The 17989-nt window shown below is 41.3% G+C and overlaps 1 protein-coding gene across 1 annotated transcript; it reads left to right on the top strand.

Moving 5' to 3' along the window:
• Positions 1-1216: 1216 nt before the first annotated feature.
• On the top strand, positions 1217-10322 carry eno1a (enolase 1a, (alpha)). The gene is made up of 12 exons (XM_070911225.1): positions 1217-1291; positions 3748-3842; positions 5705-5800; positions 6309-6367; positions 6829-6898; positions 7536-7669; positions 7833-8055; positions 8450-8647; positions 9061-9262; positions 9343-9451; positions 9587-9645; positions 9808-10322. The coding sequence occupies exons 2-12, from the start codon at positions 3758-3760 to the stop codon at positions 9869-9871; spliced, it is 1299 nt and encodes a 432-aa protein (XP_070767326.1). The 5' UTR covers positions 1217-1291; positions 3748-3757; the 3' UTR covers positions 9872-10322.
• Positions 10323-17989: the final 7667 nt, after the last annotated feature.

The following is a 17989-nucleotide window of genomic DNA, read 5'->3' as shown; positions in this document are numbered from 1 at the left end:
TCTTACTGGATGGCACTTGTTGCGGAGACATTTCACTGGGCGCACCCGGGCAGCAGATGGCGCAATTGAATTTAACACTGACACAGTCTCAAGGTCACTGCAGCAGGCTTTCATCACACTGTCACTCCAGCAGCTCTGATCCGATCTGCCGTGGATGCTGCTCTCACTGCACTGCGCAGCTGCATGAAATCCATGTCCTGTGGTGATGATGATGAGACGTCAGATGCGTAGGGGAAACCCACTATTCACTCATGTTGTGATTCATTACTGCAATCTCCACAGGAATCACCAGTGCAGTCACTCTTTAGAATACACATTTGTGCAAATCCTCATGCAAATCCAAGTAGTTCTACCTTTTCATGCTCTCAAGGGGGAAACACTTAAAATCTGAATTAACGAATGTTCAAACACGTATAAAAACATAACGCAAATAAGGTGCTGATAGTAAGCAAAACGTTTCAAATCACAGCACATTTTAACAAAACCTTCCCAGTGAGCAGTGACTTGGTGATTTGCACAAGACGTCTAGATTTTGTCTAAAACTGGGATGCATTTGGTTGAAAGGTGAAAGTTTTTTCAACAGCATTTAGATGACTATATTTAACATGTTGAATGTAATTATTGATATGCTGTTGAAACGACGGTTCCATTCAGTTTTCAACCAGTTTTACTCCAGATATCCAGACATCTTTTGGCCGCAGCAGCGCTTACTTAGTGTTTCATCTTGTTGGACAAACTCGCGCATCTCCTTCGCCATTATATTATCATATTCGTGATGTGAAAAGAAAAGTCAGTGCCAAAAAACGTGACCACAAGTGACATGTGACCACCAACGAGCCACTGCATCGGAGATCCCTGCTTCTCTGCACGTACTCATAATGCGTCATCTTTCCGCATACTGCCTCTTTCATCCCCACAACGAACGAATACTACATTTCCCATAGTTCACCTCAAATCAAAAACATTCTCGCCCTGTGTGTGTATGTACGCTGTATGTGTATATTTTGTGTTTATTAAAAGAGATGCTTTTATTAAGATTTTAAAAAAAAATCCGCATCCTCTCGTCCTCAATCGGGATGTAAAGTCAGTCTGACTCCTGATGGTGAACGTGCATCCCTCCTCGCACTCATCTGCCTCGTGAGTCAGTCCCAGCCAATGAGGTGGCTCCGTTGCCCCGTTCCTTCCTGATTCCGTCCACTTATCATCGAGCCAGAAGCGTCACGAGCGCCTTCTCTGCCTGCCCGCACGAGAGAGAAACAGCACCGTCCTTGCACACAGTTAGGCCGGAAAGGTAACTTTGACGTCGTTATTTCTGCTTTTTGTATGCAAACGCTAGATAAGACAACAGCTATTAAGATTTAAAAGGACTCTTCTAAGACAGTGTACATTAATATAAACTAGTTTTCTCTTTTATAAGGTATGTATAAACTGTACGCGATGTTCCACATCCTCGACGATAACCTCAAAGTCTTGCCCTTGAGTTAGCGGATACTTTGATTGTGTATTACCGGTTTATACAAACGCTGGTTAATTCTTCAGTTGATGTTTTTGCGGCATGCAGGATGGAGTAGTTTGTAGCCCAGGGTCTATTTTTACACCAGGCCGTCAGCTGGCGAGATGTCACTCCATTTAAGAACTGCAGTGTGTGTGGGAAAAGGGCGTCAAGTTGCAAGTGCAACTCCCAGCAGTCTCCTCCATTTGTTAAAGAACCACTGTTGGTGTCTTTTTTGTTCAAAGCCTTAAATGATGTGATGGTATGTCAGACACTGTCATAGGCTACACATGTTGGCTCAGACAGTGGGTGAGCTACCAGTTGCTTGCATCAGACGTGGGGGTGTGTCCACCGCCTGTAGGAAAATTACTGCATGTTGCAAGATTACACAGATTACAGCCTTTCTAGTGATGGACAGTCTTTACTGTAACTCAACAGACCTCCAGAAGATACTTTTAACAAGTCACTTAGTTATTAGATTGTAAGTTGATTACTGCAGTTTTAAAGGCAGTATTTTTTATGAATAATTATTAAACTGAGTATTAATACACAGATATGGCTGAGGTTGGTAGACCTAATGTAGCCCAATTGAGGATTAAGCTGACATGTATACACACATATCAGGTATCAATCCTGAATTATTTATTTTCCTGTGGGTGCCATTTTGTGCTGCCAGCTTACCTCCTTGCTCTCCACGTTAATGATCCGGCAGCAAAAAAACAAAAATGGAATAGACGTTTACTGTAGTTTGCGTGCATCCATGACAGAAATATATTTAATGTACTATACATTTGGGCTGTAACCAACAATTATTTTCATTATCGATTAATCGGCCGATTACTTTTTCCATCAATCAATGAATCGTTTGGTCTTCTAAAAGACTTAAAGTAGTTTTATTTGTGCAACCAACAGTCCAAAACCCATATTTTGTTTATGATTTCCAAAGATAAGCATTTGCATGAGGATATGCATCCTCACAATTGATTTAAGTTGTGGATTTTGGGCATTTTTGCTTGAAAAATTACTTTGAAAACATTAATGGAGTATAATTGTTGAATAATGGGTTAATCAACTAATCATGTCATCTCTGATATATTTTGGGCTTATGTTTACCAATTCAGTAGGGGTGGTGAAGTTTAGTAGAGTGAGTTTCAGTTCCCATACCATTTTCTACCTTTTTGGGTACCTTACTTTGAGAAAAATGACACAAGCAGCCCTACGAGAACTTTGCCTAGATAAAACAGCCTGAACTTGGAAAAGAAAACATATTTAAATCTTTTCGGTTAGTATCAAAAAGGTATTGAGGTTCAATACCCAGCCCCATTAAACTGTAAAATATGTCCATTTAGGTAAAGAACAGGATCTGTGTGTGTGTGTTTGGGCTATTTAGCCTCTTGGCTGTAGCCAGTGGCAAGTTTCCACACAGACTTTTAAGGCCAGAGGATTTTCCATTGGTTCTGCTGTGGGCACACTCGAGCTTAGCTTTGCTTTTGACTGTACTCAAAGTTCACTCATGCATTCAGAGTGGGTAGATGAGCAGGTTAGCGCATGGATTCAGGGAAAGTTAGATAAAACAGATGAGAATCAATAGGGCAGCAGGCGTCAGGGCCACACTGTCTGGCTTTAAACCTTCTCTGACCTCCGCTACTGGAATTTGGAGAGATAACGAAGGCTGCGTGAGATTAGACCACTACTCAGGCCACCAACCCGTATCAGTATAGTCTAACTTGGACAAAAAGAAGCCAAACATGTATTGTGCCAAGTCATTCACTTGCTTTTACTTAAAGTGACTTTTCGCCGTTGTTATCACGACTTCTTACTTAACTGTTTGACAGTAGTGCTCTCAACTCAGTTTCACAAACATTTTGAAATGCTGTTTTGTAATCTGATATATTAAGTAAACTGAATGGTCCTGCAGAGATTTTTTTTTTTTTTTTGCTGCCTAAGCCACGCCTTTCTGTGACTAATATATCTGTTACCCTGGCCAGCCCACATCAGTTGGTTCAGGTGGTTTACACAGCTAATAAATACGGTGTATATTTAATCAGAGATTATATTAGATGGTTTATTGGTCTGTCTCCAAACTCAAGCTATAAATTAGATTTTGTCCCTCGTGTCATTGAGCGTTTTTGCCAACTCACTGTTTTGACGCGAGGCTTTAATTCAGTAAGTAACTACACGGTAACCAGTGTCTGTCTGCTTGGCCTGTGGAACATTATTATACTGATGTCGCTTCCTTGTCGTTTCATCTGTAGATCCAGAACCATGTCCATCCTGAAGATCCACGCTCGTGAGATTTTTGACTCCCGTGGCAACCCCACCGTGGAGGTTGACCTGTACACCAAGAAAGGTACTGTATGGCTAATATATATATATACATGTGTTTTAGTCACAAATCAAACTTTAGTTCTTGTTCAGCCGCTACAGATTGTTTAACAGGTCATTTAAAACGTGTGATTGTTGCCCAGTATGTGCCCAGCTAGCTAGTGAAAACTAGTTAAGTTGTGGATTAGGATGTAGCCCCTCTGTTGCCCTACACTGTTGCCAGCTCCAGGCCCAGAGTGGATCAGATCAGATGGTGGATGTGTGAAAATAGCTCCTGTAATATCACACTGTCTCTACAGCACTCTGTTACTGTAATTAAAGCACAGATAGCTCATACAGTAGGTACCTCTAGCAAACGTATGAGTTGAGTTGAATCCTTGATATTGCATGCAAATTAGAGGTGTCGGGTTAATTAAATCTACAGTATGCTTCTCTCACCTCATTGTAGATTACATAATGAAGCTGCTGAGCATAAAACATCTAAACCCTGCAACGTTTGACACGTCTGCCTAAGGTCAAGATCCATTCAATTAACTAATGGCTTGACCGTGATTGAAGGATTTTGGCGAGCTGTTCTGTTCTGAGAGCTAAAACAAAGGAACAGCTCAACCCAATGAAATGTCCTGAGAATGTTAATGAAGCAACCTGAATGACCATTGACATGGAAGTGAGCAGAACTGGCTGCACTGCCTTGAACACATTGGCTGGAAATCGACTGCTGTATTCTGCAGCCCTGTCGTCTTTTCATTAGTTTGGGATGGTTGCTAAGTGCTCCAGTTTACTGTAAATAGCACCTTTTATTTACATATTTTTTGACAAGATTCCCTTTAAAGTCAGCCAGGCCTGTTTTGGCATCATTGACAGCATAGACCAAAGCGAGTGTGCAGCACCCAGAGCACGTCTGTCATAGTTACTGTAATGTGTTGCGCTGTGTTACGTAACCAGCTTGCCTCTCGGTCACAGTCATACTACAAAACCTCCTATGCTTGAATGATGTAAGTTCAGCAGCTCTGCTAATCTAGAGAGACATGTGCACTCACTGTTACAGTTATATCCTTTGCATGGTGGGATTATTAGCACAAAATAGAAATGTTTTTAATTATATTTACTTGTAAATTTGCTGATGTAATGTCGCTGTGAAGACCATCTCAGTTAAGTCAGTAAATTCTTATTTCAGATGGATCTTTTTATTGTATTTGGCCGGATTAGTTGTTAATAAAGCAGATATAATGTAATAGCACGACATCTCTGTTTATACCCTGATGGACTGCTGCCAGCATCCCCCAGCCGCAGCCAGGTGATGTCTTGATGCAGATGATGTGTTAAGCCTGAACTCATGCCCCAGACAGCAGCTCTGTCCTCCTGGCTCTAAGCCCTAAATCCCCTCAGACTCACACCATCCTTGCCGGTCCACTGAGCAAACTGAATAGATTTTTGCTTTTTTTTCCCCAATTTCTCTTCACTTGGGTGAATCCAAAATGGCCATCCTCTTGTATGTATGGGCGTGGCTTGGCATCCTTCCACAGATGCACTGCACATGCTCAGTTGGCGGCCTGTCTTCCCCTGTTACATCACAGTCGTCTGCAGCACAGCCAGTACAACTTCCTCCACACGTGCTTTATTTCTCTCTGTGGACAGAATAACGATGTACATTGCCGTGGCAGAAAAGGCCTTTAGCTGCTCCGTGAATACCAAGCAGCACGTCCTGCACTTAATGCCAGACATGTCAGCCATGTTCGTGTGCTGTATAAATATCACATAGTAATCACATAGTTTAAAGTCAGGCATTTTCATGGTAATGGCTGATATGGTAAGTCAGTCTTGTTGGAGATGATGACACAGCACTCCAGGAAATGACAATTGCAAAACGCCCTCTGTGTCTCCAAGGTCTTTTCAGAGCTGCAGTGCCCAGCGGTGCATCCACAGGCATCTATGAGGCTCTGGAGCTCCGTGACAATGACAAAACACGCTACATGGGCAAAGGTAAGGCGTCTTCATTGATCCCCCCTCTAAACTTACTGGTTACCTCCGTTCTGTTGCTACCTTTTCACGTCATTTCAAAACTGCTATACATTCTGTTGTCTGTCCTTGTCTCTTCCCTCTTCATTTCTTCTTTCTCCATCTTTCTCCCTCCTGTTAGGAGTCAAAAGAGCAGTTAAATATATAAATGAATTCTTGGCCCCTGCATTGTGTAACCAGGTAAATAGAGTGTGGAATAACAGGATGACTCTTTTCAACAACATACCGTTGTGCCCAGCAGCATGAAGAATGGGTTTGCCTTTGGAAACTAACATTGGCAGGCACTAACAGATGTTCACAGATCTAAAAAGAAAAAAGAGCCCAATCATAGATGGCTAAATAATATTTTACACGTTAGAATTACTCACACATCTTCATGAGATTGGATGAGGTGCTCTGTGGTCATCTGTCTGGCCTGCTCTGCATGCTCTTCTTCTGTCTGGGTCAGTCATGGTCTGCTTGTCCCTTGCAGGTGTCTCAAAAGCTGTTGATCATATCAATAAAACAATTGCACCTGCACTGGTTAGCAAGGTAGGACCATTTATTGTTTGACTAATATTAATATGTGCTAGTGTCAAAAGCCTCAAGCGAACTGATCAGTTTCTTGAATTCATTATTTATCCATCTGGAAAATTCAATAAGAAATGATGGCACAAAAATATTAGTATACTTGGTAGCAGTACTGACTGTCTGTCTGTACTGTATGATTTTAAAACAAGTGGTAAGACGCTGCATAAAAGTGACATGTTGAGAGTTTTTTGTATTTTACATTGACCTCATTGGTTTTTGACTGTTGCATTTCTAAAACTGATATATCTAAAGTATCTATAAACTGCTGCGTTGGTAGAGCTGCAGTGGTATAATTCTGAAATGCTGTGATTATCCTAACATTATTGGGGTGTGTTGTTCTGAACTAATGAATTAGAGTTGAACCTAGTTAATCTTTTATTTCCAAATGTACAGTATAACCTGTCATGTTATGTCTAATCCAGGATGTGAGCGTTGTGGATCAGGGCAAGATTGACAAGCTGATGCTGGATATGGATGGCACAGAAAACAAGTGTAAGATGCCACTTTATGTACAACTGGCGTGACAATATCAATGCAGAGTTTTGTGAGCTGAAATTGTAAAGTTCTATGTATTACTTTACTCGTTGAAGCTATCCCTTTATTAATATCTCTGGGTGTATTATGGCGTGGTGAGCAATGTCGTAAGTAAGTAAGCAGAACTGTTTTGTGACAATATTTTCGCAGATTTCTGCATCAATGTGATGAAGATTCTTGATTGGTCAAATATTTAATTTGCAGGATTAACCAAAAAGAAATATTCCTGTCTGGTTATTTTATCTATTAACATAAAATGACAATGATTGATAAATCACAACTGACTGTGGGTCTATTGTATAAAGAGTAGTGAATGAGTGAACAAGGGAGTGATTTCGGACACATTCGTTGAGTTGTATTTTCAACAGTCATTACTGAAGATAGGTCCTGTTCTTTTATAATGACATAAAAAATACCACACAAACATGAACAGGCACTCATACATTGTGTTTATGTAACAGAAAAGTCCAGTAGAACCATATTATTTCAAGGTCATGCATTATTGATTTCTGCTAATGTTTCATAAATACAGCCTTGAAAGAACTACACACAGTATACACAATATATTGAAATATTTGTGTGTACCCTCCCTCAGCTAAGTTTGGTGCTAATGCCATCCTGGGCGTCTCCCTGGCTGTGTGCAAGGCTGGTGCAGCAGAGAAGGGCGTTCCCCTCTACCGCCACATTGCTGACCTGGCTGGCAACCCTGAAGTCATCCTCCCTGTCCCTGTGAGCATCATACTGCACCTAAGTCACATATTACAGGCTTTATAGAGGCTCTTAATGCTCATTTGCCTAACAGACATGTACCATTAATGTCTGATCTGAAGAATCGCTGTAGTCAGTTGTGATTCCATTAGGCTGAAAGCGGATCCTCTCTGCTTCTTTTCAGGCTTTCAACGTCATCAACGGCGGCTCCCATGCAGGCAACAAGCTGGCCATGCAGGAGTTCATGATCCTGCCTGTGGGAGCCAGCAGCTTCAAGGAGGCCATGCGTATTGGTGCTGAGGTCTACCACAACCTGAAGAATGTCATCAAGGAGAAATATGGCAAGGACGCCACTAATGTAGGAGACGAGGGAGGCTTCGCCCCCAACATCCTGGAGAACAAGGAAGGTGAGAGGAAACATGAACGCAGCCATAACCACTGTTCAACAATAAGAGTTTCATCACAAGGGGATCATTACAGGGATCTAGCTGAATCAATTACTTGTTATTTTAGGATACTGTAGTCATGAGGGAGTGTCTTGAAAGCATTACATTCTTAGACCTTCCAGGAAAGCACTTCACTTATCATGTCAGTCCTGAGCGGACATATGGTTTCTAAATTAAGGCCTCAACTCTGCACTGAATGCATTGACTGCCAGCCTCTGACTCCAGTGTCAGGTCAAGGTGCTGATATGGCAAATGCCCCAGTGGAGCAGACTCTTCAGTGGTGACTGATTTGATTTTATTAGCAACATCTCTAGTCACTTTTTTATTATAGCATGTTGTTGTTTTTTTGTCTCAGCTCTGGAGCTGCTGAAGAATGCCATCGCCAAGGCCGGCTACACTGACAAGATTGTTATCGGCATGGATGTGGCCGCCTCTGAGTTCTACAAGGGCGGCAAGTACGACCTGGACTTCAAGTCTCCTGACGACCCCAGCCGCTACATCTCCCCTGACAAGCTGGCTGACCTCTACAGGAGCTTCGTCAAAGATTACCCCGGTGCGTTTTTAACACATACCCTCTTATTTACAGCCTTAAAACTCTGATGCAAACTTTCCGAGATATTATGGAGATCATTTTAGTATAACAAGAAAACATCCAATATAGTGTTAATACAACTGTATGGGCATATGCTGCCCGTGTCCACAGATTGTACATATTAGTTTGCTCTCTCCGCTTTGATTAGCATTGTTTTCAACCGCAGTGGGCAGCTGTTTTCATCTAGAAACCCACTGTACTCTACTATCAAAGTTAGAGGCTAGCTGATAAACATAGTGGAGCATTTAGAAGCTTTTTTCTGCTGCCTCCAAGTGGCCAAAAAATCAGTTATGGCAGGTTTAAGATTTCTGTAGATATTAACTATTGACTATTTGCTGTAACATTGCTCTCTCTCCTTCTGTCTGTCCTCACAGTGGTGTCCATTGAAGACCCCTTTGACCAGGATGACTGGGAGGCGTGGACCAATTTCACAGCCAGCACCAGCATCCAGGTGGTGGGCGATGACCTCACAGTCACCAACCCTAAACGCATCTCCAAGGGTGTGGCCGAAAAGGCCTGCAACTGCCTGCTGCTTAAAGTCAACCAGATCGGCTCTGTCACAGAGTCCCTGCAGGCGTGAGTGTCCACAGCAGAGCACACGTTACCAAAATCCAAGTAAATGAAGTATAAACTGGCTAACATGGCTCTTTTTTTAGCTGCAAGATGGCCCAGAGCAACGGCTGGGGTGTGATGGTCAGCCATCGCTCTGGAGAGACAGAGGACACCTTCATTGCTGACCTGGTAGTCGGCCTCTGCACTGGACAGGTAAAACCTTAACCGACAAGTCATTTTTCATTCTTATTCTGAAGTTCAGCGCCATAGTGTCAGTAATGTTGTTGAGATTGGTGTAGTTTTTACATTACAGATTGGGTCTTATATGTCGTTTAATTCCTTTCCCAGATCAAGACAGGTGCACCTTGCCGATCTGAGCGCTTGGCCAAGTACAATCAGCTGCTCAGGTGAGTCCAGTCCAAAAACGTCAACATATTTCTATTGGCTAAATAAAAGCTTGGTCACATCTTTATTATCAGTACGAGCTGTGTGTTCCTTAGAGGCTTACGTATTGCAGATTTTCTCAGGCTATAGATCCATCCATTTTAACAGCCATCACTCTCTTCCAGGATCGAAGAGGAGCTCGGCGACAAGGCCCGTTTTGCCGGCCAGAACTTCAGGCACCCCATCTGAGCTGGTGTTCGCCCTTGGGCCTCTGTGTGTTCATTGCTCATAAATAATCCTCACACATATACGCCACGCTAGGTCACCTGCCCTGTCTGGAGAGAAGATAGAGAGACCGACGCTGAAATCCAAGGTCCAAGTTGTTGTCTGTGGGGTGGAGAAGCTACAGTACGTCCTAGTACAACCACAGTTCAGCTCACCCTCAAACTATGCTTTAGCTCCTGAATAGTGTTGGTCCCTATGTTTGTGTCCGTGTAACTGTGTGAGAGGTTTTTGTTAAGCTTCTTGTGAGTTGTAGTGATTCTTCGTCCTCTACTGACTATTTGAGCTACTGTAACTTTAGTACGGCTCTGCCTCGAGCAGTGGTAATAGTACTATGTGTGCAATGTGTCGCATCTGACAAGGTCTTGTGTTGCTGTAAGCGTTGGCAGGAATATGTAATAAACAATATAGTTTGAAATGTTTTGTGATTTCTTTTAATCCACATGTTCAGGCACTGACAAAAAGCGTGGGATTACCATGAAGCTTCAATTAAATGTTCTACCTTTTTTAAATCAATTTCCCTAATGAATTCAAAGTTTTTTAGTTTAATCATCGAGACCCAAGGGAGAAAACAGCGAAGCAGCTGTGAGAGAGACATGGGTTTCCAGTTTTCTTCAGCTCATAATGATCACTATCGAGTTTAACAAGGTTATAATCACAAATCATTTTCATAGCTTTCTTGCAGACAAAGTGAAAGTATTTGCAGTCGAGGGCCTCCCCCTCAGTGACTGCTCCTGTCTGTGTGAAGTGTTCAGTGTAATCTGAGTGAGAGGCAGAAACATGAGCTCAGTGCTCTGGGACGCCATTTCTGTCCCCCCTGGGCAAAAGTATGCAGAAGCTCTACGCAAGCTCGGTTTGTACTGTGCCTTGCCAAGATAAATGACTGTCTATTCACCAGTGGTATGGTACTGGGAGGGAATTGCCAGCTGGGTCCGTGCCACACCACTTCACTTTGTGTGATCCCTGTCTGAACCTGCCTCCATTGTTTAGCCGTCACCAAGGAGATGTATTACAAATCACTGGTACAAAGAAACTACCTAGCATATGTTACAGAATCTGTAAACATCCTGTGACCAATCGGCTGCAGCAGATTTCATTTAGCAACACTTCTTCACACAACAACAATGTTTTTACAGGAGGTTCAAAACAGTGAGCGAGTGAATCTGGGTGATTTGTAAATGGATAATACAGCATGGATTATTGCCTAGATGCATGGTTTTCTATGAGACTGCAATGCTTAATTTCTTTTCTTTGAGACCTGCACCATCTAGTGGTCAGATCTATGCAGTACACTTCCCTCACATGTTCATTGTTGACAAGAAAATAGCAGCCTGAGGGCCACCAAAGTGTTTTGACACAATCACAATGTGTTGACAGTGAACAGTGAAAGTTTACTTTATTGGGCATCATCAAAACGTATAGGCATGTTTCGTAAATGTTCTCTAGATGTAACAATAAAAATACAAAGTCCATGATAGTGACACCAGTTTGCTGCCTACAATCAAACAGCTAACTGATACTCATTCAACTATTGAACAGGCCATATTTAAGACAGCTGGTGCTGTAATGAGGCCTAAACGTCCCAGATGAATAAAAGGTGAAAAATGAAACAATTGAAAATGAATGATACCATACAAATTGCCTTTATTTCAATATAAAAAGAACATATTCCTAAGTTTTTTTTTGCGCCTCACAAACACAAATGATGACGTGATAAGGCTATATAATTTTCTAACAGCAACAGTTTCAGTTGCCGGTAGAAAAAAACAGTTGCAAAGAAGATCAATCATCAAACAGATAGTGTCCAATCCCTGAGCGCCTGTCAATAAATCCACGGCTATTAGAGGGGTTACAGGTTTGAGCAGGGCTGCTGCACCGTCCATGCACATGAACAGTTTTATATGAACAAACAATTCAAAACATAGTCAGTGTTTCTACTGCACACATATATCAACAGTGCTGAAATAGAAATGAAACCCAACCGCCAACCTTTGATCCCCTAAACACATAGTGCGCAAGCGCCGTTAAGAAACCAGCACCCAAATGCCAGCATAGGTGATCACTGTTTCTGCTGCTGTAAAATATGTATTTGTTATGAAAGTAGGCTACTGCTGCTTTCTTAAAGAAAATTACAAGTGTATTCTATTCTGTGATGAAATTCACATTTATAACTATTTTATCTCTATATACACAGTATGCATATCATGTTTCTATCTTATCTAATGTATATTCAATGCTACAACTTACTCAAATCTTCCCAGAGGTATTCTACTCCATTATATTATATTCTCATATTGTAATTTTTAATCTAATTATGTTGTTCATTTACATTTTATCCTTATTTTCTGTTCAATTCTGCTGTGGTGCGGTGTTAATTATTTTTTCTATCATATTCTGTTATAAAATATTGTTGGATTTAGTCATATTGTTCTCTTCCAATTCTGTTATTCGTTTACAGTATGCCTTATAATGTAAAATAAATAATCAATTTCATTTACTATATATTCAATACTGCAGTTCATTCAAATCTCCCAAGAATTCAATTCTTCAGGGCTCACTGACAGTCCAAATATAGTCTGGCAGTATCACATGTTTATAAGGATGAAGATACTGTAGAGCGAGTGTTATTACAGAATAGACACCCTGAGGACTCCGCCGCTCTCTCTCAGTGGATGTTCCCAGTTTTGGCCAGTGGGTGACGATATTTTACCGGTTGAACTTTGAGAGCCCCCCAACTGTTCTCACCCCAAGATGAAGAAGGATGCTGTCATGCTGAGTGCCCCTCACACACACTAGTCTGAGCATTCCGGCAACGATTACTCCCTCTTTATTCTCAAGTCCATCATTTATGACAGCATTATATCAAACGTGGTCCGTTCCGTTATAGCTAACGTACATAAGAGAAGATATACAGGTGGCACTGCAGCTGTTGTGCTACTCTCTGTAGTGGCGACACTTGGCTAACTAACGTTGGCTAATTGCCCCTGCTGCTGCTGCCGCTGCTATTGTTTGTTGTTGCAGTCTCTCATCAAACAAATCACAGATGTTGTAGATCAAGCTCCTTAAGGTAAGTGCTGTGAGCTTCAACCAGTCGTCTTCTTTGCCTTAGACGTTCAGCAGCATACGAGGAAGAAATGACAAATATGAAGGAATAGTTTGTAAACGTTGGGCTGTTAACGTACACCCTCGCTTGCTAGCTATTTGGCTAATTTGCCTATTAGCAGCAGCTAGCTAGTTAGCTGATAGACTTGTTTGCCCCTTACTGTTGCTGGTTACCATGGACTAACGTTAGCGGCTAGCGCCAGTGACTAGCAATGATTGGGGATGCCAGCAAGAAGCAGTGTAATGTCTGGATACAAACAGCTCGTTGACACCGGTTAGCACAGAGCACATGTAACACATACAACCTGACTTCATTTTATTAAACGCTTTGTAATTTTAACGTGCACGTAACCTGGCTATACCTCATAGCAAACGTTTTCCCATTTTGAATTACCCAGTGTAGTAGCTGCATTCCAGGGAGTAGCCTTAGCCCATTCAGCTATTGTCATTAGCTCATGGAAACGCTAGCTGGCGAAGCTAACTTGCTGTCTTTGTCTGCTTGACTTTTGCTAAATTATTGTTATCTACTTTGCAGTTTGTGATTATTTACGAGTTTGGTCTGGGGTGGTTTTAAACACAGATAACACTAGATATCCGCACACTCGTTATGACTTTTGAAAACAAAGCTGCAAGGCTTGTAAAATCATCATTGGAGAAATTTGTCAACAAATAAAATCTACAGAATTGGCATTAACACTTTTCACCTCTGGCAGGCTGAGTAGTTCAAAACATTTGAGTAGTAGTGACTACATAAGTTACAAGGATAGATATATTTGCTGAGCTTATTCTTTTAACAGTGAATGGGATTTTTTGCATGAGAGTTGTCATGAAATATAAGTTTGAAAATAGTAAACAAAAAGAAATTCACTGACATTATTTGGCTACTGAAATCACACATAATCTGTCCTGTAAATGATATTACAGAGATGGTTTCTATTCATTTTAATATCTGTAACCTAGAAAGATAAAGCCATTAAAAGCTAGTGATTTATTTTTATTGAGTGCTTATGACTCACTCCTCACTTATTTACTTTTTTGTGCCTTACAGGCAGCATAGCCCTGCGCAATTGTGGACTTCACCATAACTAATGAACGTACACTATGCGCAATGATCAAAGGAGTGAGAAACATTTGTTTTGCTTCATAAATGCCAAGCTATTTTCAGTCCACTGAAAGAATGTAATTTAATGTTGACAACAAAGCCTTACTTGTCAACGTGCCACAATATGAGCCTGGGTATAAGGGAATCTTTAATGAATTATCTGATATCCTGACAGCATTGCATTGTAAAACATAAATATGCTCAACACCACTTTATGTTTTTAATGACTGTAAACAACCTGGACACATTTTGGTACTTTGCAGTCAACTACACCACTACTCTATCCAGGCCTCCTGATAATGACATTACTCTGTAAAGAGAGGTCACTGAACTGAAAAACTAAGTTCATATACACATCACATATGTCTGTGATGTCTGTTACACACTATGGTTTAGTAACAGAGGGTTAGGTAAGAAAACACACACACACACACACATACACCCACATGGTCAGAAATGTTGTGAGGAATACTGCAATATTTTTACACAGTGAGCTCATTAATGCATTTAATTAACAACAGGTACTATGTCTTTTTTTTATCAGCTTTAGATCTTACTGAACATATCCTGTATCAAGTCATTGCAGTTGTGATTAAAGTGACACCTTTTTAGCTCTATACATCTTGCATATAGCGCATCTGATGTTTTGGTGGCTTTTCCTGCTGCCAGCAGCTTAGTGGCTGTGATTTAGATTTTCTTTAACTGCCACTTAGACTGTAAACTTGCAAGGTTAGGTTATGGAGGTCTGCCATTACAGGCTATACGTTGATTACTACTTAAGCACAGATCTGACAGAAAAGCACCTTAATGTTTGGTTTCTGATTTTTGTAGAAGGAAAATTCTTAAAATTCAGCCACAAGGATATTTTTGAATAGTTTAAAAGAAAACCTTTTTTATTTGTTTGTTTTTGTTCATGACATTCGCAGGGCCGTTATTTGCCTTTTTTGTATTAAATGTGCAAAGTCCTCTTTGAATCCATATTATCTGGTTAGTTCAGGGGTCAGAGGAGGTCAGGGTGTTTTATAGTGTTTCAATTTGAATGGGATCTCAAGAGCAGTAGTGGGTAAAATTACTTTGAGTCACATATCCAATGACACACCCTGTCCATCGAATGTTAATCTAGCTGGGTGGCTGCAGTAGCAGCGGAGTAATGATAAGAGAAGTGTAATAACCCTGCTATTTTCCTTTAATGACTAATGTGTGTTTGAGTAATGGCAGCTCCCTGTGAGTAATATATGGCAAATGGAAGGCCAGACAATAATGAGGAAAATCCCTTTCCACTGCGCTCTGACACCTCTTTGTTGGATGATTTGTCAATACACATGCTCGGGAATTCAATGTTTACATGCTGCGCTCGAATGGCGTCTTGCTGTTTTTCACCTAGATGCCGTCACTGCATCTTTCCTTCACCATGAATTGTCATGAAAGATGATTCCCCATTATAATGCCCAGGTCTAGTCTCAGAGCTACTTCATGCTGCACACTGAGGCATTGTGGCATTGTGTTGCAGTACGAGATGATGCTATAACCTGTCATCGCTGTGGCTAGCCTGTATTTTAAAAGAGCCATTTTACTTTCAGCAAGGCTATTGCTTTTCAAATGAAGGTGATTAGGCTGATTTATTGTTTTCTTCAAGGCAGTTTTGCTCAGGGACCTCATATACAGTATGAAATTACGTTGCCAGGAGAGGTGAGCAGTGAAATGTCTGGTTGACAGAATCAACACAGGAAATGATGTGTAATCAAGCATTTACACATCAGGTTTGTAATTATCTGAGTGTGTTGCCTTGTCTTTATATTCTAATCACTTTGCATAGTTGCTGCAAAGAGGACGCCATGGACAATAGGGAAGCAAGTGGATAAACTGATTTAGCTTTTTCCTTTACTGTGCATGATAGCAATTGCATTGCAAGATATCAGGCTGTTACATAGAAAATTAATGCTCTGAACAAAGGAGCAATGTTCGCTCAAAGACCTCTTGATGGGCCATTCAAGTGCTGTATATTCATTAAAAATAACAATCTGTCAGCACTTACTGACAGCACGCACAACAAGCCAAGCTCTCTTTATTGTTCTCCGAAGATGTTTTTCAGTTCCTGTGCCAAGAGCTGGGTAATTGGCTGTAGCAAAGCCTTGCATGTGTTGTTTTAAGATATTGGACTGACACGCACAGGGCACACTGGCAGAAATGAGGCAAGCACCTGCCCCCCCCTTCTCCTCTTCCTCCTCCTGGCTTATCCCAGCAAGTCAGAGGAGGCAAGATGCTGGATGTGTTTTGTGTTCTTTGACAGCTTCCCTTCACCTCTCATAAGAGGAGATCCAAGCTTGCTGCATCATATCTCATCTTTGTTTGATTCAGGCCTAGCGCTGCAGCTCCACAATTGTGCCAAGGAGATAGCATCGGCAAACGCTATCCGTGTTAACAATTGTGAGCTGTCTTGCTACATACTGCTGGTGGTATTTGATGTACTAGATGTGATCAAATCTGCTTTTTCTGTGAGCTAAAAGCCGCGGTGAAGTCGGCCTCACTTCATCCTGCAAATGCCACCTCTGTCTTATTGGGCTGGCTTGGCATGGATTCACATCTTAACTAATCAGACACATTGTGTTTTGCATTGTTGCCAGCCTCTTGGCAGGTCGTAGGTACAGCAAAAAAGAAAAGGAAAAAAAAAAAGTTCTCTCCATATTTGTTCAATTTTGCAACTCACCACATTTCAGTGTCTTCTGTGATTTATGTACTTGTTGTACAATGTGTGTGGAAACTGGAAATGGAGGCTTGACTAACATTTGTAAGAGTTGTGAAGCAACAGCAAACGTAGGACAATGAATACATGAAGTAGTTGTGCTGAGGATTTTTTTTTTGGTCTCCAATATTTGGGAGTGTTAACACATTGTTAGATTTCTCATGCGTCTCACTAATTATTAGTTAAAAGACGCCGTAGCGTGCAGATGATAGCCTATTTTTTCAGTATTTGGGCAAGATAGGCTAATAATAGCACTTAGTCAATTACAGTGCTGAAAAGCATAAATCGAAAGTGTTCAAAAATAACAGTCAGCCATTTGCCATCTCAGTAAAAGAGGAAAATGAAATGGTGTAGGATCAGCTGGCTGGCCCCTGAGGAGAGGGAGAGAAAGGGGGGAGAGAGATGAGGAGGAGGAGGAGTGCTTTGCCGCTGTGTGTGTCAGTGCTGATTAGGTAAGAGATTGCCTCATGTAATGACACGGCATGGCGCTAGTGGTGCAGAAACACAAACAATGCATACCAGTGTTTTACTGCGCACACCCCCTGCAGCTGCCTGCCTGAAGATGTTTATATAGACATATACGCTCTCCCCAGAATATTTCAACATCTTTTAGATGGTGCCCTTTTTGTAGCGACACACACATTTACTCCATCCGGAAGCCAATAGCCCTTTTCTCTCTGCGCTCTTTTTCTTCTGTAGCACAGATGAAAGATGCAGGTGATTAAAGGAAAGCAGCACAATAGAGTCCGTGCAGTTTTCTATCAGCGCTTATTGTTACTACTGGTGGCAGTATTTTTCCGCACAGATTTATGTTGCTAAATAGGCTACATAACCTGCCAAACCCTTTGCTCTGGTTGCTAAAACTTAGGCGTGAGGAAACGCATCATATTCTGTTCCTGCTTGTGACAGTTAAGGTTTCCATCGTTGTATTGGACCCATTGTACACGGAAATGTTAACTGAGTTTTCATCCATTAGCTTGGCTAATAATAGACCATAATAATTGAATGTTTCAGGCTAATCTCCATAGTGTTATATCTTTGACAAAATGTGAGGGAAGTGTGAAGATCTGCCATGTTTCCTGACACAGTGATTAAGGTAAAGAGTCACTTTGTTAGAATTATCAGAGAGCCACCTTGA

The sequence above is a fragment of the Enoplosus armatus genome, chromosome 8, assembly GCF_043641665.1.
Source record: "Enoplosus armatus isolate fEnoArm2 chromosome 8, fEnoArm2.hap1, whole genome shotgun sequence".
Lineage (NCBI taxonomy): Eukaryota > Metazoa > Chordata > Actinopteri > Centrarchiformes > Enoplosidae > Enoplosus > Enoplosus armatus.
Note: the sequence above shows the minus strand (reverse complement) of the source record. Positions and strands in the feature narration are given on the sequence as shown.

Excerpts from the sequence above, each read along its gene's own strand:
- eno1a (XM_070911225.1), top strand. The coding sequence starts at position 3,758 with ATGTCCATCCTGAAGATCCACGCTCGTGAGATTTTTGACTCCCGTGGC. Across the intron at positions 6,368-6,828 it reads CACCTGCACTGGTTAGCAAG|GATGTGAGCGTTGTGGATCA; the intron begins GTAGGACCATTT and ends TGTCTAATCCAG. Across the intron at positions 9,263-9,342 it reads GTCACAGAGTCCCTGCAGGC|CTGCAAGATGGCCCAGAGCA; the intron begins GTGAGTGTCCAC and ends CTCTTTTTTTAG.